This window comes from Salarias fasciatus, chromosome 10 (genome assembly GCF_902148845.1).
Source record: "Salarias fasciatus chromosome 10, fSalaFa1.1, whole genome shotgun sequence".
Taxonomy (NCBI): domain Eukaryota; kingdom Metazoa; phylum Chordata; class Actinopteri; order Blenniiformes; family Blenniidae; genus Salarias; species Salarias fasciatus.
In genome coordinates, this window is record NC_043754.1 from 4,327,612 (window position 1) to 4,353,167 (window position 25,556).

At 45.6% G+C, this 25,556-nt stretch overlaps 2 protein-coding genes across 3 annotated transcripts; one reads left to right on the top strand and one right to left on the bottom strand.

The window, feature by feature from the left end:
- On the bottom strand, positions 1 to 24,215 carry zbtb21 (zinc finger and BTB domain containing 21). 2 transcript variants are annotated; one of them, XM_030101616.1, is made up of 2 exons: positions 24,194 to 24,215; positions 1 to 4,526 (listed from the first exon to the last, which is right to left on the bottom strand). In XM_030101616.1, the coding sequence occupies exon 2, from the start codon at positions 4,522 to 4,524 to the stop codon at positions 1,474 to 1,476; it is 3,051 nt and encodes a 1,016-aa protein (XP_029957476.1). In that variant the 5' UTR covers positions 4,525 to 4,526; positions 24,194 to 24,215; the 3' UTR covers positions 1 to 1,473. The 2 variants fall into 2 exon arrangements, with proteins under 2 accessions (XP_029957476.1, XP_029957475.1); XM_030101615.1 differs by lacking the exon at positions 24,194 to 24,215 and adding an exon at positions 8,699 to 8,813.
- umodl1 (uromodulin-like 1) lies at positions 12,118 to 22,398 on the top strand. The gene is made up of 17 exons (XM_030101285.1): positions 12,118 to 12,285; positions 12,427 to 12,669; positions 12,885 to 13,046; positions 13,161 to 13,288; positions 13,375 to 13,552; positions 14,539 to 14,679; positions 15,588 to 15,845; positions 16,601 to 16,858; positions 17,220 to 17,332; positions 17,458 to 17,677; positions 17,767 to 17,904; positions 17,996 to 19,164; positions 19,255 to 19,415; positions 20,267 to 20,503; positions 20,826 to 20,982; positions 21,079 to 21,163; positions 22,184 to 22,398. Exons 1-17 carry the CDS (start codon positions 12,210 to 12,212, stop codon positions 22,372 to 22,374), a joined length of 3,915 nt encoding a protein of 1,304 aa, XP_029957145.1. The 5' UTR covers positions 12,118 to 12,209; the 3' UTR covers positions 22,375 to 22,398.
- Positions 24,216 to 25,556: the final 1,341 nt, after the last annotated feature.

A 25,556-nucleotide genomic window follows, 5' to 3' on the forward strand; every position in this document is an offset into this window, starting at 1 on the left:
TCCATTGTTACTCTTTATTACAGAAATGAAGCACAAAAAAACTGTAGAAAAACCTAAACACAAAAACAGCTGCAAGTCTCTGAAAGCAACGGCAATGCAACCAATGCTGATACAAATATTCATTATTGCAGTGAGAGCACAAGAATACCAAAAAGATAGAACTTCTGTTTACTAACAAAAATCAGTACAAAATCCAGAATACAAACACCTCCATGTACACGAGTCTAAGAGTGTCCGCCAAACCGTCAGAAATTAAGAGCACTATTATCAATACGAGAGTTTCGACGTCACGATGCCGCTCGTTCGGCGGGGAAACGTGCGCCCGCCGTGCACGTGCAGCTCTCCCGGACTTCTAATAACTTATAACAAAGTCCTAATCCATCAAACCAAAGCAGAACTATATACTTGTACAAGAATACAATTGAAAAAAAAAACAAGTTGAATACAATCAAAAACACAATCTCTCATAAGAAATCTTTAGGAAGCAGGGAACACGCTGTCACCACTCAGAGGATTAAAGATCTGCTTTCTCCCTCTCTTTCACGTCACCACCTCCGAATGCCTGAGTCGTAAATCGTCAGAAACTGTTGTGCTTTCACGTATAATAACAAAATATTTGTCATTTAAAGTTGCATAAGGCCATCAAAGCACGTTAAAGCTTTGTAAAACAACCAAATTCTTTCAGTATACGACGATTCTCTGGGGGATTTTTCATCCAAAACTTGAGAAATTTCTATAATTATTGTTCAAATATACCCAGAATCTGCAGCATGAAGCCACAGAACATGTTTGCTCTAAATATTCCAGACTGAATTGCAGCAGGTAGTGTGGCGAGGGCATAAGTGACATTATGTAGGATTTAGAAGATTTAGAACCTCCACTCCGTCAGCTCAATAAACCAAAGGATGTAAACGCAATATAAGACTCTAACCATGAGAGAATACAGGAACGCTAGGCCTGACTCCTGCACAACACATCTCTCTACAACAGATCCAGAACTGGTAAACAAAGTGCATATTCAATACATTGTTGAGGCCACCGATATTATCTGAAGGGATGTCGCTCACACCGAGAGATAGATCGGATACGAAAGCAAAAAGCACTACTCTTTGAACTTTAAAGCACTTTGTCCACACTCAGAGAAAACGAGGTGCACGGTGGCCGAGGAGGGGGGGGGGGGCGACTGTGTGCCTCGTTTTTTCCAAAAACACCTAGTTTTTACGAGCAGACAACTAAAAGAGTAATCCATATAGTTTATTTGGGAAGAAAAAAAAAAAATCCCAAAACAAAACAAAACCATTTCTAATCATCTCATCTCACAGAGGAATCTAGCACTTGATTGCACATTCACGTTTACACCTCTAATTAACATGGCCACTTCAATATATGACATTGGAGGCAAGCGAGTAAGCTATACATTCAAAGTCTTGTGTTTGTAGGCTGAGGTGTGTGTTTGTCTCCGCTGTCTGCTGCTTACATGTGGCTGTGACTCTGCTCGTGGCTCCACAGGCTGAAGGCCGTCTTAAAGGTCCGGTGGCAGAGTTTGCACATGTACTGCCTCTTGAACATGAGGGCGGAGAGCGACGGCGCGTGGTAGAAGAGCGAGTCCGATTCCTGAGGGCCGCCGCCGCCGGGGGCGTTCTCCACGCTGTTGGACCTCGACGGGGGGCTGTGGCCGCCGGGCGGCCCCTCCGGCTCCGGCCTGGGGGTCTTGTTCTGAGCGGAGCTGCAGGGCTCCGGGCTGCTGGACTCGTCCACCATCGGGCTGACGGGCGGCGCCGCCTGGGCGGGTTTGAGAACGGAGGCCTGCGGCGAGGGCCTCTCCGGGGTCTGGGGGCGGAGCGGAGGGGAGGGGGAGAGAGGCGGGGGCTGCCGGTCCATCTCTTTGGCTTCAGGTTCATTCGCGATTGGCATGTGTGACTGGAAGTGGCTCCAGAGGCGGAAGTTGGTCCTGAAGGCTTTGTTGCAGATGTGACAGATGAAGGGCTTGATGTGGCATAGCAGCTCCTGGTGGCGCTCCAGGTCTTTGCGAGAGCTGAAGAGATTCCCGCACTTCTCGCACGGCCACACGCCGGCCTCCTCGGGCACGGCTTTGGCAGCGTCGGCATTGTCCATCTCGCTCACGGCCTCCTCCAGCGGCTCCTCCTTCACCACCAGCTTGCCGTGATGAGCCATGCTCAGGTCCTCAGGCACATAGGAAGAGGAGTCCTCGGAGTCGTACATGGGCGGACCCGAGGAGTCGCTGTAGGCGATGTTCTCTCTGGAGCTCCCCGCCGCCGGAGGCTCGTCGTCGTATTGCTCCTCTTTGAGGACCTCGGCGGCCTCGCTGTCGTTTTCTTGGTGCCTCAAGTGAGTCTGGTCTTTAACAGTCATCATGTTGTGGTTGTGGACCTCCACCTGGTGGCGCCATATGCTGAAGGACGACTTGAAGGTGCGCATGCATTCCAGGCAAGTGAGCTTCTTGTACTTGCAGTGGACCTCGTGGTCCTTCTTGACGACGGGGCTGGAGAAGCGCAGGCCGCAGTACGGGCACACGGTGGCGTGCCGGCAGCCTCGCTCGTGGTCGCCCTGTTCCAGGAGGGACGACAGCTTCATGTTGCACAGCCTGCAGGAGTACGCATCGGAGTCGGGACTCTTCTCTTGATTCAGCTCGTCCTGCTCCTGGTAGAGCATGTCATCGCCTGCAATGTCCTGCTCAGCTTTCTCTGCGGGATGCGTCTTTAAATGCTGCCTGTACTGAGACTGGAATACAAACACCTTCCCGCAGTACGGACATATAGAGCTGGGCCTTGATCTCTTTTTGGAAAAAGCAGGAGACTGCAGGCCCTGCTTATTCCTCTTCAGCTTCCAGAGCAGAGCCTTCTTGATTTCTCTCTCTCGCACGATGTCTATTAACTTCTTTTGGAATTTCTCGTCCAGCACCACTGTGCTGGAGGAGGCCGGGTTTTGCACCACGCCGTGCTGAGTTTGGCAGTGCGTCCACACTTTGAAGTTGGTGTGGAAGCGCTTGTGGCAGATGTCACAAGCGTACGGCTTGTCGGGGTTGTGATACATATTTACATGGCGGTGCAGCCCGGCGCTGGAGCGGAAAACCTTCAGACAGTTCCAGCATTTGAAGATTTGGTTGGGAGGGGACTCCCCGCCGTTGTTCGAGTCGCCGCTGGCCTGCTGAAGTCCCATCGCCGACATATCGAGTGCATGATCTTTAAAAAACTTGCTCTTCTTGAAGGGGTACCTCCTGTTGTCAGGCCTGTCCTTTCTTTTCAATGGAGGGTTAACTTCCACACTGGGAACATTATCAAAATTTTCTTGGAAGTCTCTGAGGTTGACCGGCAACGCATCGCCGACCGTGATTCGAATGATGTCCATGGGGTCAGCGAGGGGGCTGCTCGGCTCGGCTTTCACGCTGAAGTGTCTTTCTACCTGAGTGTCTTCATCATACCTGTTAGAGTACTTTGACCTGAGAACGAGAGGGGATGTTCTTGTGGAATTGCCGTTGTGGGCAGTCGTTTCTGGCAAGGGAGCTTTTGCTGCCATCTTAACAACCGACTGTTCTCTGTTTTGCAGCTCCTTGAGCTCCAGCGTTGGCGAGAAGACCGGAATGGGGCTGTCCATGGACAGCGATCTTCGGAGAAGGCTTTTGATGAGCGGACCGCTCCTGTCGATGGCCTGGCTGGGCTCGCTGGCCTGACCCTGGAAGGGCACTTTGGTATGATAGTTGGGCTCCTGCTCCTCCTCCTTCATGTCCCGCTTGACGTCGCACTGCATGCCGACATGTTGCACTTCGGCATCTCCGAAAGACACCGACGAGGTCAGCTGGGGCCTGACGGACGAGATGTGAGACGGGTTACCTTTTAAGATCGACGAGTACGGGTAGGTGGACTTCCTCTCGGGGGGCTGGGTCTGTTCCGGAGATTCCCGGCTGCGCTCAGATTTCCTGACTGATCCAATCGAGTTGAGCTCTGACGGCTGTTCGGCTGACTTTCGAGAGGAGTGAGGAGACAATGGTCTCTCTGGTGTTTTCCTCTGATAACCGGAGCGGGACGAGTGGGCCGCGTCGTTTCGAACCCGACACACAATAACGCTTCTTGTCTGGACGTCGTTCTCATCCCCCTCAGAGAAGGAAAGTCTTTTTCTAGACACACAGTAGGATGCGTGAGGCCTGGTTGACACTATGTTGGTGAGGAAAGGGATTCCAAGACTGTAGCCGAGCTCTTGAATGGCTGCCAGGCTGCCTTTGTCCACAAAGAGTGAGGAGGAGTAAATGTAATTCAGAACTATCTCGAAGGCGTCGGGCTCGCAGAAGTCCAGGTTCACAGCTTTCAGCGAGTCCGCGTCCATCTGTGTGAACAGGGACTGGAAATACTCACTGCTGGCAGCCAACACACTCTTGTGGGCCTTGTACTTTTGGTCGGCCACGACGAGAACCACATCGCACATTTGGCCTCGCAGCCTCTGCTCATTGAGAACGCCCAGCACCGAGAGGGCGTGGGAGGGGTTACTGTAATGCACCAGGCTCTCCATGGCTGCAACACAAAACAAGGAGACGCTGTTCAGTTCATTATTCCGTTTATCTCACATACAAGTAACAGGTGATTTTTTTTTTTTTTTAGTACACACACCTGCATGTTAAAAAAGCACAGAAACAGAATCTATTGAAAGCAGAGTATATTCAGGATTATTCATATAATGAGGCATGACTCAGTAAATGTTAATAACTGTAATTTCAACGTGGAGCTCAGTGATGTTTTTAAGATGTGAAAGTGAAACAGAAAGTCTGCTGAAATAGATGAGATGACGTGCTGCTGTCCTGGTTCGCCCTCCAGACTCGAGGCTGTGCCGGACACGGAGGCCTTCCTGCATGCTCGGAGATTCATTCTCCTTGTGTCAGTGGGAGTTTTCTCTGGATCCGCCAGTTTCCCCTCAGAGTCTTATTTTGAAAATAATGACATCTTTAAAAACTTTGTCAAAAACCTAGTCCTCTGTCTGCAGGATTTTGACGTTAATCAAGATTTCTTTTTTGTTGAAAGAACATAAAGACAGAGATCTAACCATGGGCCTATGTGTTAGGATGACTCTCTGCTACCGGAGCAAATACGGGCCCAGTCGGAGCCTCTTGCAGGTCAGTTTTGGCCCACAGGCCTTATATTTGAAAACTCTGCATGACGTGAAATATATACATATACATATATATATATATATATATATATATATATATATATATATATATATATATATATATATATATATATATATATATTTTTAATATCTGATTTCAATATTTTTTTGATATTTACTTACATTCTATAATTGGTCTGATAGTGGTTAGTTTGAGCTTTTTTCTGTGAAAGAACACAAAGTTTTCATGTTGTGGGTTATAAAAATTACTCAAACAGAGCTGTAATCGCCAAGTAAGCAGGAAGCTTAAGAAAAATGCAATATTAAATATCACTTCCCAAAAACTCTGCACAGATCTGACTTTGATAGCTGGATTCACCTCCACAGGAGAATTTTTCTATATTCAGCCTTGTTAGCCAGATGTGTGAAAAGTGACTCAACTTCCTGTTTCACTGACATCTTTTCTAGAAGAAACTGCTGCAGCCACCGAACAGCTGAAGGGGATAGCACCTTTACTTTTCCTTTGATAAGGGCTGCTTTAGATTTCTCTGTTGTGATTGTACGAGCGGCACAAAGCATGTTACTGTTGGGAGGTCTTGTGTTATTGCAGCTTGACGGAAACTGAAATGAAAGAGAACAAAATGTGCAGAATGGAGAAAATAAACACTAATTTCTTCACATTATATTGTGATACTGCACTCCTGAAGTCGCTGCACTGTGTTTTGTTCATGATCATTAGCCTCAAAACCATGCTATCATGCATAACGCTACAGCATTTTTTTGAATTTCACTATATTTTGCACCAGAAGGTTTGATTTTTAGTTAGAAATTGTTTATTTTTTGTGAAAATAGAGACATTTTTATCACATGTACTGCACCACAACACAGGAAAAGTTCAGAGTTGACATTTAAAGGTTAGTATGGCACTATTTTAGTCCTGCCCACTCAAGATAAACAAAAATGAGTCTAACGCCCCTAATTTAGACTCTTGTTCAGGCATAGATTTCCACGTAGGCTGACCGAGGCTGCAGCCAAAATCTGATCCATCTGCAGGGGGGGCAAGAGAAAGAGTAGCATCGAGCTCAGGACTACCTTAATCCTCCCCTGCTCTCATCTCCTGATTAATAAATTACATGTATGACCTGTGTGGTCGCTGCATTTTCCAGAGATTTCACCTTATTTTACCACAGATTCTTAATTTCGTTAAAATTAATAGGTTCAGATGACTTGTGGTGTTTGTTTTTATTGCTACATAAACAACAGTAAACTTAATTCACAGAAATCCTTAGCTTTCATTAGAGTCATCCATCTTCATTTGTCCTTTAAGCAAATCTAAATCATCATATTATTGCTATTTCCAGTCAGAAATTATTGGGTTATCAGATCAGAAAAAATAATTGAGTGAGAGAAGCCCAGAAATGAATCTTATTATTGCAAGGTCTTAACGTCGAGCTTCCACTGATCCTACTTCAAAGACTTTTCAGAGGCTGAGGTTTTGAAGCTCTCAGAGGCTTTGAACAGGTAATACAGCTATGTGTGCTAAATACACATCAGCAGCATTCAGTATCAAGACTGCAGTAGCCTCAGCAATGACTTCTTATTGAAAAATATCCATCCAAACACAGCTATTTAACAGGAAATGGTTAATCGAACATTTTATTGATAGTTTATGAGTATAAACAAAACTGAAAAATCAATGACCGTCTATTTCTTCTTATAAGCACCCAGAGAATCTAGCATCCAATTGCTGATTTATTTCCTGACTGCTTTATTCCTGTATAATGAATATTTTGGTTGTGGGGTGTGAGTTTTACACCACAATTACACAACAATGATGTCAAATGAAAACGGAAAACTTAAGTTGTGTGTTGGACGTCCGTTTGCAAGACTGAGGTGCTCGGAGCAACCCAGAATGCAAAGTGGAGCTTTGAGAAAATGTTCTGACTCTGAACACTTCTACTGGCCAGGAGCACCACGGTTGAACAGCACCTACTAGGGGTCCAACATGAAAACTACATGATTTTCAGTGTTTCTGCTGTTTGCATAAATGGACAAAAATAGGACGTTGTCACTTTAAATGTGAAAGAATAAATGGATTGGAGCCTTGTGTGGACCATTATTGGTCCACGGGCCTTATGTTTGGCACCCCTGCTGTAGCCTTTGAGACTCACTAGGTGGATTTACATGAGACTTAATTCCTTTCAATTCCGAATGAAAGTTAAATTCCACTTTAAAATTACCATATAAACTCCTAGTTCCAAATTAAATCTAGATTCCGAATTAATCTTAACTCCAAATAAAGTGGCCAATTTATTGTCATTCTAAAGCTTGATTTTATGTAAATGTGACATGTAAACCTTCTATTCTGCCTAAACTTCAGTCTGCACATGCTCATTTTCCAAGATGGCGGCCCACAGCAAGAGTTCAACTCCAGAAGGTTTATTTAATGGGAGCCTTAGAAAAAATGGGCATCATGAAAAGAGCAGATGGACGGAAGCATAAAAATGTGGGCCCTTTTAAAACTGTATGGCATCAAAGTTAATGAGAAAGAAAGAAAAAAACGCAGGCACCAGGGTTTGTTTACTTCCGGTAGACTACATCAGGTCCACCGCCTGTCAGAAGCTCCACGACCCCCAGCTTTAAAGCAGATTTAATCATTCCTGTTTCCCATGTAAACACAATGGAGAATAACAATACTTTAATTCCGAATTACTTCATATGGAATAAACTAATTCCAAATTAAAACACAATGTTACCATAACCACTGATGAATCAAATTAAAATGACACTGAGAGCAACTGGGAGCAATCAGCAGGAAAACCAATGAAAAACAGGTTCTTTATAAATATTTTGTTTTAAAATTTAATGAATATTGTGCCCAGGGTGTTTGCTGTGAAAGCTGTGGCTGTGTTCAAAATTCAGAACTGTTATTTTCTGAATGTTCAGGGGCAGAAGCTTCATTCATTCATCAAAAACTAAAACATGACTGAGTGAAAACCGGAGATCCGCGCAGAATAGGGAGGGAGGGGGCAAGCGGCGGTGACACATTCCTCCGGGGGAAGCTCCGTGGGGCTTTGGGGCATTAGATCATCCCTGGGACGTGGCTCAATTCCCCCGGACTGCTACTTCTCCCGTCCGCGCACACACGCGGCTGGAGGAGCCGGGGCTGGGGGAGCCAGCGGCGGCCGGAGGAGCCCAGGCCGCGGCCGCTCCGCCGTCCCCGGCGGGGGAAACACCAGGAGGGGAAAAGTTGAGCGCGTTTCAATGGACTCCACCACGTAACGCCGGAATGAAAACACAGCCGCCGCGGCGGACCGAATTCAGCCCGCTACCCCCCGCCGGAGGTCCTCGTTCTGTTTACGTCTCCCCCTCCCCGGCCTGACGCGGCGCGGCAGCCGCGGAGCAGGTCGGAGCTGGCCGGGTTTTCACGGCGGCTCTGTCCGCCTGTTCGAGTTACGTCAGGGAGGAAAAGGGGGTGGAAAAAAAAAAAGCTTGTCCTCAACAGCACTCTCTCCAACTCCGCTCCTGCCTCCCTGCCCGGCCGGCGAAGCGTTCCGTTCGGTCGCGGAGCCGCACTTACCCTTCCCCGTCGTGACTCGGCTCTGCTCTCCGCGCGGCCGCCGGGACTTTTTTCACTGTTGTGTCGCTTTCTGCGCGCTGCTCGTGATTCCATCCATCTTGAATTTGACGTCATCCCACACCAGAGATGAGGTCATCGCAATGAGCGCTCGTCACGTGCACCGCGCGCCGATAGGCCCGTTCAGCGGCGGGGGGCGGAACCGAGACGGAGGCTAATTTAAAGAGACAGACCATATTTTTCCTTTCAGCAGTCAAACATGCAATTCATTATAAAAAAAATGTAAAAAACAAAAGAAAAGAAAAGAAAAGAAAACCAAGACAGCCAGAAGAAGCCACCTGACGCTATAATCCACACAGTTATTGATTATTTACCTTATTTATATCTGTGTGTTTAGGTTTTTGACTACTGGTCTTACAGGAAATGACATGTGGTGACATTTTATTAACATTTTAATTCAGTATTCTGTACGTCTTTAGGTGAATGCTATTTGGATCATGTCTTTCTTCACAAAACAAACTTTCACTAGAGTTCAATACTGGAGTGCAACATCACAGATGTCAATACTTCAAGGTTAACCACAACATTAATGGTTTCTATTTGAAACCTATTGACTTATTTACTTTTCTATTTTCATCTTATGTTTTGTCTATGCAATCCTTTTTTAACACGTTTTAGCTATTTTAAATAATTGTACTTTCAATAGAAGTATTACTTGAAAAAAGTGTGTATCTCAACCTGAACCACATGAATATTTGAGTTTCCCTTTATTTTAGTGCAAATACTGTATGTAAAAATACATTATGGAAAAGTTTGCATTCAATTTCATGCACTTTACAAAACCTGGACATTCTGAAGAAATTTGAAGAGAGGCCTAGCACAAAAAAGAAAAAAAAGGTGTGTCATATGAGTCATAATTTGCTTGTTGTGATGATATATTACCACATCATTCTTTCAACATCAGGTCAAACCGCCATGTTGCTACGATGGAGGCACAACTGTAGCAAAGCTATTTCCTTTAAACTTGGCTAAGAACACAAATTCGGTGCTACTTAACAGACTTGACAGTGTCCACATCTGGTCTCATCCCCAGGCTAAATAAGGTAAAGCAGCTATAACAACTGGAATAGATGGATTTGCTGAAAATAGAAACAAAAAGTGAAACTGCCAATACATACAGGAAGAATAGCTAAAATGAGTACTAAACAGCTGTTGTTTCTAGTTTTTCGGGATAATAAAAAACAGGAAGACATGAAAAGAAAAAGGGGGAAAAGAAAACAGATTAAAAAAATGAAGAAAAAAGGGACAAAAAAAACTGCTAGTGTTTGCTCATGTTACTCTAAGAGCTGAAAGCACACAGTTGTGAAAAGTCTACTTTATCACAGATAAATGGCTAAAATGACAAATCCATGAAAAATAATAAAAGAAAAAAATAACTATGGAAATGGTCACAGAAGCTGAAAAAAAATTAAAATATAGCAAAAGTTTACCTCTGACATTTCATCCATTCAACCTCAGTTTTTTTCAGGGATCTTTTTTTTTTCTTGATGTTTTTTTCTTCATTTCAAATAATTAGCATGTTTTGTTTCTCCAGACAACTTTTATTTGGTGGAAAACCCTGAAAACAGCTCATTTGGTCATAAAAGTTTTAGACCCCTGGACTAAAACTAAACCTTAATGAGTGACGTCCGATCCAGCTGGCGTATGTTTGAGAAGCCTCTGCTCCACCTGAATGGAAAGCCTGTTAAAACAAGTCATATCCTGGAGGGCAGTGGACTCCAACGCCGAGAAACCCTGAATTACCTGCCATTACATGTGGGCCTGAGGAAAAACGGAGCAACAAGTGTTTGTTTTTTATAGAATTCACATAAAAGAAAAGGCTTAATGGACATATTCAGACTGAAACATCTGAGCCTGTGCTACTGTTGAACAAAAGAAACTCAGAATTGTTGCTTCTCCTCATTTTTTAAATTCAAACGAATGATGAAACTATAAAAAGACATAAAAACGAAAGTAATGTCTTCTTCAGACCTCTGACTTCAAAGTTGTGGCTTTTCTCTTTGTTACTGAGCTGTTTGGCGAGAGATCGCTGGGATCTGATAGGCTCTTCAAAGCACTCAGCGGAGAAGCTCGTGGACGGCCTTTAACCTGTACATCAGATATATGGAGATATGCTGCAGATGAAAGGGGCTGCAGGGTAGAGGCTGGAGCAGGTCGCCCCTCCTGGATTGGTTCCTGTAACCCTGAACTGGATGAAAAGCATGACGCATGTCACACCAGCAAGAAGCAATTATTCACCTGTGTGGGAATTTACTCACCTTAAATCACTTCTCTGTTGGTTTTTTTTTTTTTTAAGTAGAGGAATTCATGATGAGATCTGCAGGTATATTTTAAATTTCAACCATTTGTAATATGCAAATAAAATGTTTCTTATTTGTTTGGGAGGGAAGTGAATTAAATTTATTGATTTAAATATAAGCTATTAATGCACAAGCGAGTAGGTTTAGCAGTGCAGATATGACATGCATGTAGCTACACGCCCCCCAGCCCCAGAGAAGCTAATTAGGTCCCTGCTGAAACGGAGTCATTACAGTATGGCGCAGCAGTGGATTTGTGTCATTACTGGCGTCCAGCAGGGACTTGTCGTCGGGTGTATTCGGCCTGCAGGCCTCTTCCCGGGTCTCCATGTGAGCAACAGTACCTGGTAACAGTGTCACGATCCAGTCAGGAGCGGACCTGATCCACTCCGGTGCGTTCGGATGCACCCAGCCATTACGGCTTAATGAGTGACGGAAGTTTAATCAGGCCTGTGTGTGTTCACACCTCATTGCTGCAGAAGGATGTTATAGGAAACATGCATGAGCGGATATCTGATCTGTGCATCTGCAGCCATAAAATCTGAGCGAACAGACACTCAAATAGAACTTACTGCATCTCCCACTGCTCCTCCACAGAATGAGAATGGAGGCATGTGGGGAAATGGCAGGGAAGTTCTCACTCCTCCTGACGCCACATTAATGGCTGACACAGTTGACTGTTAGAGCCGGCGCCATGGCAAGCACTGCCATGGTTACCTGAGTGGAAGCCGAGCCACCGGGGACTGGAACGCCTCCTCCCACCGCTTTTCATCCCCGAGGCATCATAAACATGTCTAATGACCAACACGGCACAAACTGATGCATTTTACTGAAACAAAACCAAGACCTCTCATTCAGAAAAATGCATGAATTAAGAAATAAACCTTCCAAAAGGGTTGTTTTTACTGTTGTTCACATTTGTACATCTGCATAGTCATGCTGTAGCACCACCTGTGGCTCCTCCACATGTGAACATGCAGCTGACGCTCACCTGCCAGGGTTCCATCTGGGACCGGTGTTGCGAGGAGGGGTGGAGGAAGGCAGGGCCACAGAGGGTTTGCTCGCTGAATTCATTCTGAGCAGTGAGCTTATAGCATCATCTCGGAGGAAAAACATGCAGGCTGTACGATGAGAGAAAAGAGAGCGATCTGTGAAAAATGAGCTGGACGGTCTCCGCCTGGGCGGCTGCGGCCTTGCTGGCTCTCTGTGGGGGACAGAGCTCTGGACAGGAAGGTGGGTTCTGGCTTTAAGTGGCACTGATTGTCTGATTTATTGTCACAGATGACAGACTCTGGGAGATTTGGTCTGAAACAAGGAGCATCTGGTGTTGTTATGTAACCGGGGAATAACCATCAAGATGTATTTCATTTTTAGGAAACTGGCGTCCTTCCGCTGGCTACCATCTCTGTCCTCGCAACGAGAGCAGGAGTGTGAGCTTCCTGGTGGTGCACAAGGTGCCCTACACCGAGACCAAGCCCTGCGACCCCTGGCTGCTCGGGAAGACGTGCACGGTCACGGCCACCAAGCTGGTCTCTCAGACCGAGTACAAGACGGTGTGGGGGCAGGTCTCCAGGTGCTGCGGCGGCTACGAGCAAGCCGGTCGTTACTGCGTCCTGCGTGAGTGTACCGCACTTCATCACCTCACCCTCGTCAGGGCGAGAAAATGACAGAGGAGAGTGGATCTGTGTTTGTAGAGTGTGATGACCGCCGGCCGGTCGGCGTGACCTTTCAGTGTGTGTGGCGCCGCCTGCGCCACACCAGATGGAGGAGCAGAAAAAAAAAATCTCTCTGCTAATATATGGCTTGTAACATGTTATTTCCTTTGAATGAAGCTGTAAACAGGAGTGGCGAGTTCGCTGCCAAGCCGGGATCCTGTCCAACCGCGGGCGGATCTGATCCCAGGTCTGAGGAGGACTGTCAGCTGGACATAAACTGTCCGGGCGGGAAAAAGTGCTGCCAGCTGGACGGCCGGTCCCTCTGCATCGACCCTGCAAGTTCGTACACTCGATCGATACGTCATTCAGAAAGTCAACTTCATACACAAATGACACAGATCCAACCAGTCATGAGTCTGACTGTCTGACTGATCAGTGAAACTTTACTTTTAGGCTCTTCCATCGATCCTGAGAATGGAGGAAACCGACTGAATGCTACAGTGACGGTGAAGATGGATTACCAGCGGCTGATGTCAGAGAATAATGGGCTTCTGAATCACTTAAGGCTGCTTCAATCACTGGTAACACTACTGCATTTACTACCACTGATGTTGTATCTCAAAGCTTATTTTTCTTGCGTCTGTGTTGGTGTCTCTATAAATATCAGGTGTCCGGAGCCCTGCAGTCAGAGGTCGCGGTCCACTACCTCCACTCGTGGCCCGTTCACCCCTACAGAACCGCCACGTCTCTGCTGATCCGCTCTCCTCTGCCGCCTCACAATGTCACCTCCAACCTGCACCTCCTCCTCAAACACATTCCCGAGGTGTCGTCGGTGACGGTGCAAGGTGAGCAGCCGCCGCGTCGCTGCACTGATCTCTCACCGCCTTGCTGTTTTTCTTTCTTTCTTTTTTTTTTTTTTTTGAGAATGGCATTCTTGTTGGGTTTTGAGAATGATTCATGTGGCTGAGAACACGGTGTTCAGGGAAAAATGACTCAGTGGCACACAGTTTCCTTCTCCCACCTCTTCTGTTTGAGTGACAGTCATCTGTGGGATGTTTCCTGCTATAGCGGAAAATAACACCCGGGCACGCGCGCACGCCCAGACCGCTCACGCCTGTCACATTTGCACAAAACAAGCTTGTCGGCGTGCACGCACCTCTCGCTGGTATCTCGGAGATAATTAATTTCCCTCTCCGCACCGTGGGCTTTACTTCATCACTTTCTCCGGGTGTAATAACAGACCTATTTTAAGACACGTTTGAATCACTTCACCTTGAAATCAGCCATATCGCGCCAAACCTCCACAGCATCGGTGTGGCGTTTCTCTGTTTGATAAATCTGATGTATGCAGTTGCATCTTGAAGTAATGGAAACCAGGCAAATATGAAAGCAGAGGCAATCACTTCGCTGATGTCTTCTGGGCAAAACTCAGTAAAAGGTTCCTCTTTCAGATGCAGGAAATGAAACTTATTTTGATCGTCAAACCACATGAGGAAAGTTGATTAAACTGATATCAAGATTTGGATAAAATGCGTTTTTATACGTCTTTTTTGTTCAAGATAAACAAACGGTGAGTGACAAGTTGCACAGAATTTCCAAGCAGAGTATATATTTGCATGTATAAATGCAAAGTAATTAGATTTTACAGGTTAAATGTTAGTTTGCCTTATATTCAGGGTATGATAAGCAGCATAAACAACCACGACGTAAAGATGTTTATGTTCTCACAGAACATTTTAGAACAGCTTTTGTTTTATTCATTATGCTGTACAACACAGCTCTTCTCCTCCAAACATCAGTGTGATTCCCTTCTATATGCGTGTGTTTGCAGATGTGGATGAGTGTGCACACTCTGCCCTGCGCCGGTGTTCTCCTCAGGCCCTCTGCAACAACACCATGGGGTCCTATCGGTGCGCCTGTCGCCACGGATACATCGACGTGGACCCCAAAAACCCCGGAGCCAACTGCACAGGTGACAGTCAGGGCAGATGTCTGTGCTGGATTCAAATGCTCTCTTTAAAAGAGAGGTTTTTAATCTTAATGAGGCTGAATAATGTATGACTTATCATCCACCTCTTCGTGAATGTCACATATAAGCATGGCGGATGCGTTGTCTGCTTCAGATGTCAGCGGACTGGAAGCGTCAAAGCGTTGTACAGTGGGGGGTTTCCTGCAGCGCACACAGGAAACCCCCAGACAGATTTAACTGACAAGCCAGTACAGTCAGGAGGCTTTGCACGCTTCACCAACACGCTTTCCTTTGAAGGTTAGACAGAGTTGAGGCAAAGCGCTCCGCCGAGGACAGGTTCGGTGCACCACAGCTTTTCACATTGCGGTGAGGAAGGTAAACGGCTCACTGGCACAGAGTGAGACTGCATGTTAATCTTTGTTTAAATCTGTAAACGAACTGGAGTAAACATGCAGAGAAGCGAAGCTGTGAAGTGGCGTTGATGTGATGGCTTCACAGCGCTCCGTCTCATCAGGGTCACGTCAGATAAAAAAGACCTGGAGGGAAACAGTCTTTAGCGCCTCAGGGAAGAGCGGATCACCTTCAGCAAAGTGTAATAATGAGACAGTAAAGGGAAATGTTCTGGTATAGCAATGACAATAAGATTGCTGATGCTGGGGTTTTTGATATAAATACATGAAAAGGGAACTGTCTTCTGCATTAATGTGAAGCAAATGAGTCAGAGTGGTTCCTCAAGCCAGCCAGAGCAGCTTCAGCCAGGAAGCTGTGGTTAGATTGTACAAGAAACCCTTCAGTCATCACAACATCCCTGCAGCGAGGCTCAGAAAATCCAGTTTGAACCAGCAAATGATTGAGAATCAGCCAGCGCAGGATTCAAACCCGGTGATTTCACTCGTGTCCTTCGCTCTCAGCTGACGTCAGTGGGTCGACCCCCACCGAGCCCCCGACGGCCGACCACCCCACGGCGAGCACAGGCCGCGCCGCCGCCTCCGCCTCCCCACAGGAGCCCACAGGAGCAGAGAGCCTGCACTCCTCCGAGAGCAGCATGACGGCGCCTCTGAGTAACACAAGCTCTGCCCCTTTTAATTCATCTCACGCTCCGCCGTGGACGAGTCCTGCGCCTCGCACCAGCATGAGCTCGTCTGTGGGGCCAGCTCAGCCAACATGTCGTAAGGACATTCTCATGCATCCACAAACCATCTAACCTTCAGACCTTCTTCACGCCAAAGTCCACTGTGATTATTGATAAAAACACCCATTATTCTTATTTACAGACTGCTGTAATAACCACACGGTATAACAGTCAATGTGAATGTTAATTGAGCCTAATTTTGGAGATCTTTTTCATTTCAAATACCAGATATTTTAAATTTGGTTCATTTTTTTCATGACAAAACAGAAGAAATATACTTCTGTCATTAGCTGAGGAGACTGACAATGCTCCATCCATGCTGTGCACCGATTTGCACACAGTCTGCATCCTAGAGGTAGAAGTGGTATTGTTTCTAATCTGCTCTTAAAATGCCAAAGCGAATATATTGATTTTTAGAAGAACTGAAGAAGAAAAACATTCTCAACCAATCAATATGTAGATATTTTATAGGAATTGTTAAAGCTGGATCATCTGAAAGTGAAGAACAGAATTCAGAACACTGAAAATACGAACAAAAGACCAATTGTTGTGTTATATTCTCACTAACTTGGGACAGGTTCTGATAAATGAAGTATGTTGATCACCAATGACTTTATCTTCATTATAAAATTGTTGTTCTATCTATGCAGAGGGGGTATACTTTAGATATATTTAAACTATGAAGCACCATTGAACTTTGAAGATCATTTCAGTATCTCCAGGCCGGGCTGATTATCCTCTCCATTGACAGTGACTGAACGAAAACCTTTTTCTGCCCTTCCCTGCTCCCAGCTCCTCCCAGTATCAGCAGTTTATGGGCCACTAATGTCACGGGAGCCTCCTTCTCAGTCTGCTGGTCCAGCCATTTACAGACAAACCAGACTTATCTGGTCAGTGTAAGCGAGGGGTCGGAGGTCGTTTTATCCACAGTAACCAATCAGACCATGATGGAAGTGAAGCTGCTGAAGCCTGGAGCGCTCCACAACGTAACGGTCACACCCTGTACCTGTGGAAACCAGGGACTGTCACACCATGTGCTTGTCAAAACGGGTAAGACTTCAGTGGCTTTTTTCAATGCAATGGTGTTTTTAATTTGTTTCAGTCTGTGGTTGGAGGTTTGAATTTCTAAATATATATACAATGTGTTAATGCTGATCTGCACAGTCATTCTAACAATAAATAAATGAGTCTGAGTCCATGTAGAAATATGGCTCTCTTCTGTTAGAACCAAAAGAAAAACAATTGACTAACCCAATATTCACAGTCCTCCCTCACTCACCTGAGACATATTAAGTGAAGCTTTCCATGAAGGGGCTCCATTTCTAAACCAGTGGCCCACGGGCTGGTCAGAGTGTTGACATTTCAGTCTGGAAAATGTTGTCATTCAACTAAATAAGGTTTTTCTTTGTAGACGCTTGGGCTCTTGACGCCACAGCACGGCTCACCAACATCCCGTTTACCGCTGACCTCCACAACACCAGTAGCAAGGCCTACAAAGACCTTGTTGGAGACTTTAAAGAGGAGGTAGGGGCGTTATGAGGCGTATCCACTCAACAAAACTCAGCCTTTGGATAAAACCTCCTCTTTAAAATCTCTGAAATACTTGAAATTCCTTTTACACTGTTGCTTGTTGCCACTGTCACCTCCAGATCTATCAGTCCCTGCCTCCTGATGTGAGTACCATGGTGAAGTCCGACCAGATGAGGATTGAAGTCACAGGCTTTTCCGAGGGCAGCGTGGTGGTCAACTTCACAATAATCTTCACCCCAACACAAAGCCAAGACATTACCATTGTGTCCAACACACTGCTGGACTCCCTGAAGAACAATTCCACATACACCGTGGATGAAAAGAGCATGAGCATCAATGGTATGCTTCCTCCCAGATCCTTTGATTGACTAGAATTTTTTAATAAAACTCAACAAAGATCTGACCGAATACCCACGACATCTCTGCAGACTCTGATGAATGTGCTTCAGGGGACAATGACTGTTCCCAGTGGGCGGACTGTATCAATGAGTGGGCCTCCTACACTTGTGCTTGTCTGGACGGATTCATAGACAACGACCCGGAGAGGCCTGGACGAGTCTGTCGAGGTAGAGTTTCAAATATTCAATTTTGCATAGATTGTGAGTATTGACAATAACAGAACAGAAATCCTTAACCTTTGTGTCTCGTCTTGTGCAGCAACTGCTACCGTGGAGTCAACGACGCCAGAACTGACGGTCCGCATTTCCCCCACTGCTCAGATTATGGCGCTGACCAGTGGACCAGCTACAAACACTGCAGCTACCATCTTCGGAACAATCTCTGCCATTGTACCAAAAAATGTCAATGGTTCCACCACCACGCCTCCACTGACGACAACCCCAACTGCCCCAGCAAACACAGCAAGAACCACTGATAAAGCTACCCGAAACATCTTTACAACTGCCCAAACAACTGCAATCATCTCAAGAACCACTGATAAAACTACTCCAAACATCTCTACAGCTGCCCAAACAACCAGTATCACCTCAGGAGCCACCACTGAACCTATCCCAACCAGCTCTACAACTGCCCAAACAACCCTTAATGCCTCAACAGCCATTACGGTCCCAACAATTAGCACAACTCCCCCAACAAACACCGATGATTCTGCCCCAACAGTGACTGCAGTCGCCCCAACAGCCATTGGAGCTTCAACAGTCAGCAATAATACAGTGTCCATCAGGACGACAACTGCCCCAATCACCATGACTGCTTCAACATCTACTCTCAATACCACCTCAAGCGCCACGACAACAGCGTCAACAACCAACAATACCGTCCCATTACCAAACACAGCTCATCCAACAACCACTAGTATAACAAACAACTCTGCTCCAACAACTGAACTGAGTCTTATGGCAACAAATGCCTCCACCAATCCAACAACCACCAGTACCTTAACAACCCCAATGACTTCTCCTCTTACCTCGAGAACCACTCACACCCCAGCAACCACCGGCACCCCGATGACTACATCCACCATGATAAGCACTCATTCTTTAGCAACTACTCGTACCCCAACAACTCACACCTCCCCAACAACCTCCCTGACCACTCGGACCCCAACGACCGTCACTGCCCGGGCAGCAATCTCCACAACCGCTGCGTCCACCACTCCTGCAGTGAGGAACTTGCGGGGGGAGCTCTCCGTTCAGTGCTGGGTTGATGCCATCACCGTGTCCATCGCCAGAGATTTTCTCCTGAGCGCCAACATCCAGGACAGTGCCCTGTACCTGGGCTCGCCGGGCTGCCGCGTCAGCAGCAACAACAGCACCCACGTCCAGCTGACTGTGGCCTGGGATGAGTGCGACGCTCAGCTGGTGAAAGTAGGCATTGAGTTTCAGCGTCAACAAAGCCTTTGTATTTTTTTTTTTTAAGCACTTGAATGGTTTGAAATCTTTTTTGGTATTTTACAGAATGAAACCAGCTACACAGTATCTGTAACCCTGTTTAACTCCATGGATTCGTACGTCTCAGCGGGAGGCGAAGTGAAAGTGCCCAGATTACGGCTGGAAGTCCCCATCATGTGTACCTACATGAGGAGCAAGCTGATCTCTGCAGACTACGGCTCAACTGGGTATGGTTCATGTTTCGCTTGTTCTCATGTTTCACTGCCGTGAATAAGGGACATAAACCTCCCAGTGATTGTTAACAGACACACAGGAAACACAACACACATTTACTTTTCAATATAGACCATCTCCATGTTCCTAAAGAATAAAGAAAGTTTTAAACATAATTTTTTTCTGTCATATTGTTTATTCAGAGCAAAAATAATGTAATGTAATTAATGCCTGAGATGTGATTTTCATCAGTTTATGGCCAATATATCTTTATTAATCTTTCCATTTTATTGATTAATAATTCAATTCAATTTCAATTTCAATTCAGCTTTATTTATGAAGTGCCAATTACAACATGGTCGTTTCTTGACACTTTAACAGAGAAAACCCAACAGATCCTGTTAATAGCAAAAATAGTACAATAGCAAAATAGTGTAATAACAACACAACACGCATGTGAAGTTTTCAGTGTTCAAACTTAATAAATAACTTTTGTGATTCTCGGGAGGTTTTCTTGAGTAAGATTTCACTACTTAATACAAAAATGTGTTTCAGTTCAGGCACCACATACAACCCAGTTTCTTCTTGAGCAGGCTGGGCTATAGTACCATAATAACCTTTAAATTTATATTTTAAATTTCTTTTTGTGAAGTACGTATATGGGATGAAATGTTGATATTTTCCCAAAAACAAACAATTATTACAGAAAATGACTTAAATCTCAATATAAGGCCAACTTAATGATTGGTTTTTAGTGCAAAATACCATGAACTTTGACAATAAATACATGTTCAAAGTAGTTATTTTGATTTGTACAATGACAACAAAGCTTTATTTGTGGGGAAATATTCTTATCGCCCTCCAGATACGACACGATCCAGGAAATCATCACAGGCCTGGGCTCCTTCCAGGTGAGGGTGCAGCTGATGAACGGCACGGCGCCGCTGCCCCAGAACTACAGCCTGTCCCCGGAGGAGGCCGTGGTGGTGGAGGTCAGCCTCAACACGTCCTCCCAGCAGATCAAACTGGTCATCAACAGGTGCTGGGCCACCGCCACAAGAAACCCCGTCGATGTCAACAGCTACGCCTTCCTGGAAAACAGGTTGGCCGCTCCGACTGCGCCGTCCCTCTGTCCAGCTGCACTTTACTCTGATTATAGATATTACACCGGCTAATAACAACTCCACTACAATTACTGCTCTGTAGTACTGGGGTCATGCATTGGCCTCATGAGCATAAGGGATGTTACACTTTGTTTATTGCTTTTTATTGTGAGTAAAACTCTCCAAATCCAACATATAATACAGCCAACATCAACTTTTTGTTTGAGTTATCAGTGGATGTTGAAGATTTGATTATAAATTTCATGACAAGAAGAAAAAGGAGCAACAAAAACAGCGTGACTCTCTTCGGTGTCGCCACAGCTGCTCCCAGAACACGTTCACCAAGGTGCTGATCAACGGGAACTCCAGCACGTCCCGCGTGTCCGTCCAGATCTTCTCCATCGTCAGCCTGGACGTGATCTACCTGCACTGCCAGGTCCAGATCTGCCTGCAGATCGGAGCAGACTCCTGTGTGCCGGTGCTGACCGTCCCGCTCTGCCTCGTTCGGTCTGAAGCTGCCTGGTTTTTCCTTTTCTTTTTTAAAACATGATTTGTGGATGTTTCTCATGTTTAGGATTGTCGACAGAGAACGGCGCGGTCTGGAAAGATGGTGGGAAGAACCTTTGGTTCCGTCGGGCCTATTTTCAAGTCAGAGGAAGGTGAGGGTTTTTTTTTAAGGCTGCTTTTAACTGCTTGTAAATATAAAAAAATGGTTGAGTAGCAATGACACTTCACATTTTATATCCAAAATGAGATGAGCAACCATTAAATCAAGACAACAGAATGTCTTTCCCTGTTTTTTTTTTTACAGTCGGAAAGTTTATAACTTCAACAAACTCGGGGGAGTTAGTGAGTCATTTTCTGAAGAAAGCGAGTTCTTCAACCTTTATGTTCAAAACTTTCCATTTTCTTCTCACTTCCCAGTACACCTGGAACCACAAAACATGCTTTACCTTTCAGAATAAGGGGAACATAGATTACAGGGGTGCCAAACATAAGGACTGTGAACCAAAACCAGTCCACAAGAAGCTCCTGTCAAGCCCTCCAAACCACCAAATAAATGGGCATTGGATTTTTAACACCACTTTTATAAGGGGACAAAAAATGAAATACAATTAAAAAAAAAAACAAAAAAAAAGAGTTGTTAAAACTGTATTTTATGCTGCATTCATGAAACACAGTTAAGGACTGTTGCTTTTTTTTTTTCCATCTTCCCTCCAGCCTTTCAAGCTGCTTCAGCAGTTTTTGGCTGCTCAGTAAAAGCTACAGGGAGCCACTAAAGAGTGGGATGCAGATTTTCACTTCATTTTTTCTGATCGTAATGCGTTCACCATGTGTAAATTTTCAAGGGCAAAAATATCAGGAGGATATTTCCCAAAATGGGCTCTGGGAATTAATCTAAATTAGACTTGTATTTGTCAAAGAAAACCAAAGTTACACTTTCTAGTCTAGAGAGCAGGCTGCATGGTGTGGTGCTCTGCACTGTTAGCTCACAGTGAGAGTATCCTCAGTTTGAGTCCAGGCTTGGGAACCTTTCTATGTGGAGTTTGCATGTTCTCTCTATCATTGCTCTGCAACCTGTCAAAGATTGAGTCCTGGAATTAAAAGTCTTGTCACTAAAAACACACCAACAACTCTCTTTTCTCTTGTTTCTGTTTCACTGATGTGCCACCCTGCAGGAGAGTCTCTGGATGAGGAGCTGGACATCCTGCAGATCGTCGGCTTCTCCTGCCTCGGAGTCGGCCTGTCGCTCTTTTTCATCATTGGCTTCATCTGCCTCTTCTTCTACCAGAGAAACCGCATCGGACACTACAACTTCAGCATCAAGCCCAAGGAGGAGAACTTCACGTACCTCGTCTTCAACACCTGAACAGGCCTGTGTGTTACTGCAGCAGCAGCGCTGAGAAGCTCTTAGCTAGGCCAGTGCACCTCAGCCGCCACTAGGTGTCACTGTTGTTTCGTTTATCTGTCAGCACTTCAAGCACTGCGTCCTTTGCACATGAAAAAAATGGAAGAAGTACACAATAGATCTATATATTTAGCCCTGGCATAGCAGGAGATCAAACATATAAACTATTAATGTCATAAATTTGTCAAAATAAATTATATTTATGTATGTATGTTGGCTGTATGGTGTGTGTAAGTATATGTGCATGGCACTTTAAACGTGTCTGTCTTGAACACTGCATCTTTAAGACGTGATCACTCTGGAGTGAAAATGCACAAATTCAAAATACTGAGCATATTCACAAAGTCTGAAGAATAATTCACTGCACGGCTTTAATGTAATGTCTTGCTTTACTGCGCATAAAAAAGGATAGTCCTACATTAAATATGCTAAAAAGTCATTATATGTCAGTAAAAGTGCATCACTTGGTATTTTTGAATATTTTCTAGTCACATGTTTGCGGTTATGTTACATATTCAAAGCTTCTGAACAACAGGAAATGCAGTTATATTGTGAAATAAAAACGTAAACACAAAATATATCGAGAAATTTGTATATTCATGTGCAAACACATACATACATACATACCAGTACATATAACACCCCCGTAACAAACTCACACACACCAGTGGTGATAATGGCAAGTTATGCAAAGTGGAGTAGTTTGGGGATTGGACCTAAAACCTAATTATTAAAAGACGACCCTTTCTGCCCACTGATCCACAACCACTCTAGATAAATGATCATTACTATCATAACCTCTTCCAACAATATGAGAAAAGTTAAATGAAACATTTTCCTTAGTTTGGACATTATATCAAATGAGCTGGTTTGTGGTTCTCTGGTCAAAAACCAGCAGCTCCATCAGTGGTGAGCAGCTGGAGGAGCTGATGGGCCTAATTTAGCGTGTGATGGTGAACGTGTCCCGACGCTCGGGGGAGCTGCTGGCACACTTCTTCTGCAGGAAAACAACAATGTAAAATGGCCTCCTGCATGAATGAGTGTTTACAGTCTTCACGGAGCACAACGGAAATACTGGAGCGTCAGAAAGTCACACTTGACTATTTCTTATATGTTTCAGGATGGGCTGGGGGGGGGGGCAGCGGGCTATCAGGGGGCGGGCGAGGTGACATGTTCCCCCTTTAATCAGATCAGTGGGGAAGAAAAAGATCTCCAGTAAGCCTTTCTCAGTAAAGCAGAGCTGGATTTTCCCTGCACCTCCATTAATCCCATACTGTTGACTGCAGGGTCAGAGATGCTGCTCCTGTACCGGGAGGGTGGGGGGGTTGGAGGGGGGGGGGGGGGGGGGGGTGAATACTAAAAGGAGAGGTTGTTTTTTTTTTTCCTTTGAGAGGGGGAGTCCCAGGGGAGCTGACGAGAAGGACGGGCTCGCTACCATCTGGAGAGCTGCGAACGCTCCTCCTCCTCCTAATTAACCCATTCAGCCTGGCTGAGACATGGCAACCCGTCTCCATGGCAACAGCCTGGTGCAGGGATGGAGGGAGTGATGGATGCAGGGGAGGGGGGGAGATGATCAAAGAGGGAGAGAAGAAGCGGGGAAACACTGCAATTCAAAAGCGTGAAATTGGTGGAATGTGCCATTTCGGAAAACACTCACTTTTTTTTTCTTTTAATTAATTGAACCTTTCATTTCCTGCTTTGCTGTTAATTTGCTTGAGGCGGCTCCGAGCAGGTGTTTGATCGTCCCAAACCAGAAGGTTTGTGTTTACAGATAAAACACCCTGCTGTCGTGACTCAGGGATCGGGAGCCGGAGAACAGATTCCCTTCCCGTCTCTGCTGGTCTGAGTTCCGGAAGGCGGCGGAGCCTCGTCCCTGATAATGGCTGCAACACGATCCACATCGGTCCTTCCTGTTTTCCTCCCCCTCAGCTCCGAGTTGAGCCAGGTCAGCGCAGCGCCGAGACATTCATCACGCTTTACGGTCTGTGAGCATATATATGTATGTGTGTGTGTGTGTGTGCATGTGTGTGTGTGTGTGTGTGTGCAGCCTTTCACTCTCGCAGGTCATTATTAATGAAACACCCTGATTGTGTCTTGAAAGAGCAGCTCAGGACCTGCGGCCTGTAATCTCCACAGGTGAGAGGTGTGACGGTGCTGCGCCTGAAGACATCGTAAATTCTGTCTTTTACACTCCAGTCACTGTTATTATTATGTGTCAGTGGTGAGGTACACCCAGGGGGGTAACTGGACACCCATTCCATTCAGGAAGTGTATTTAATGTTGTTCAGTTCTCCTTGGGCTCCATCATGTTGCCAGCTATTCCAGTTATTCCAGCAGTTGTGCTTATTGAAGTTCTGGAGGAGACGTGACCCTGATATTCTTCTTTTCTCAACATCATGCAGCCCGGGGCGGGGGGGGGAATCTCCCCCCTCTGCACCCTCCTGACCAGATTATTTCAGCATATTTCATCGAGACGACTGACTCGCCAATTAACACTGACAGATTGAGAGTTGGGTCTCCTCCCCCGTCACTCATCAGGGAAAAACAGCCTCTGTGCACGTTGAGTCAACGGCCGGCCTGATGAAGCACCAGTGAACGAGGAGACAAGACGATACCTCCGAACCCTGCAGGGAAAAAAAATAAAGCCTGACATGAAGCGTGAGCTTCTTGTTTTGTTCGTCCCCCTCCGATCCTGTCTCCACGTCTCCTGCTTTCAGTCACAGGGTCATAAATGACTTATGAGTGCTTGTTTAATGAGGCGCTATTGAAAGGTCGCCATCAAAAAGACTCAATCTTCTTTTTATATAAATCGGGTGAACCTTGCTCTTTCTGAGAGGTGAGCTTCAAAACGCTGTTTACCTACTTCTGCTGGGACTTGGTCGCTTTAGAGCTGACCGTCGATAATACATGAGAGGATGAATGAACTCAGCATTTTTAATGTTTAAAGTGAATTGTTCTCTGCTCATTTGTGCGGTTTCATTACGAAAACAGCCAACAGCGCCCCAAGATGACATGTTTTCTCTTAAAACGTGGTGTAAATGGTGCCTCAGTTTAGAGGTTTAAAGGGTCTTCCCATGTCCAGATACGGTCTAAACCCCCGCAGGGAGGCAGACAGGAAGCTCTGTGGAGACGTTACACACTAA

Coding starts and splice junctions, on each gene's coding strand:
- zbtb21 (XM_030101616.1), bottom strand. CDS start 4,524: ATGGAGAGCCTGGTGCATTACAGTAACCCCTCCCACGCCCTCTCGGTG.
- umodl1 (XM_030101285.1), top strand. CDS start 12,210: ATGAGCTGGACGGTCTCCGCCTGGGCGGCTGCGGCCTTGCTGGCTCTC. Junction 12,670..12,884: donor CGGTCGTTACTGCGTCCTGC/GTGAGTGTACCG, acceptor CTTTGAATGAAG/CTGTAAACAGGAGTGGCGAG. Junction 15,846..16,600: donor GCCAGCTCAGCCAACATGTC/GTAAGGACATTC, acceptor CCCTGCTCCCAG/CTCCTCCCAGTATCAGCAGT.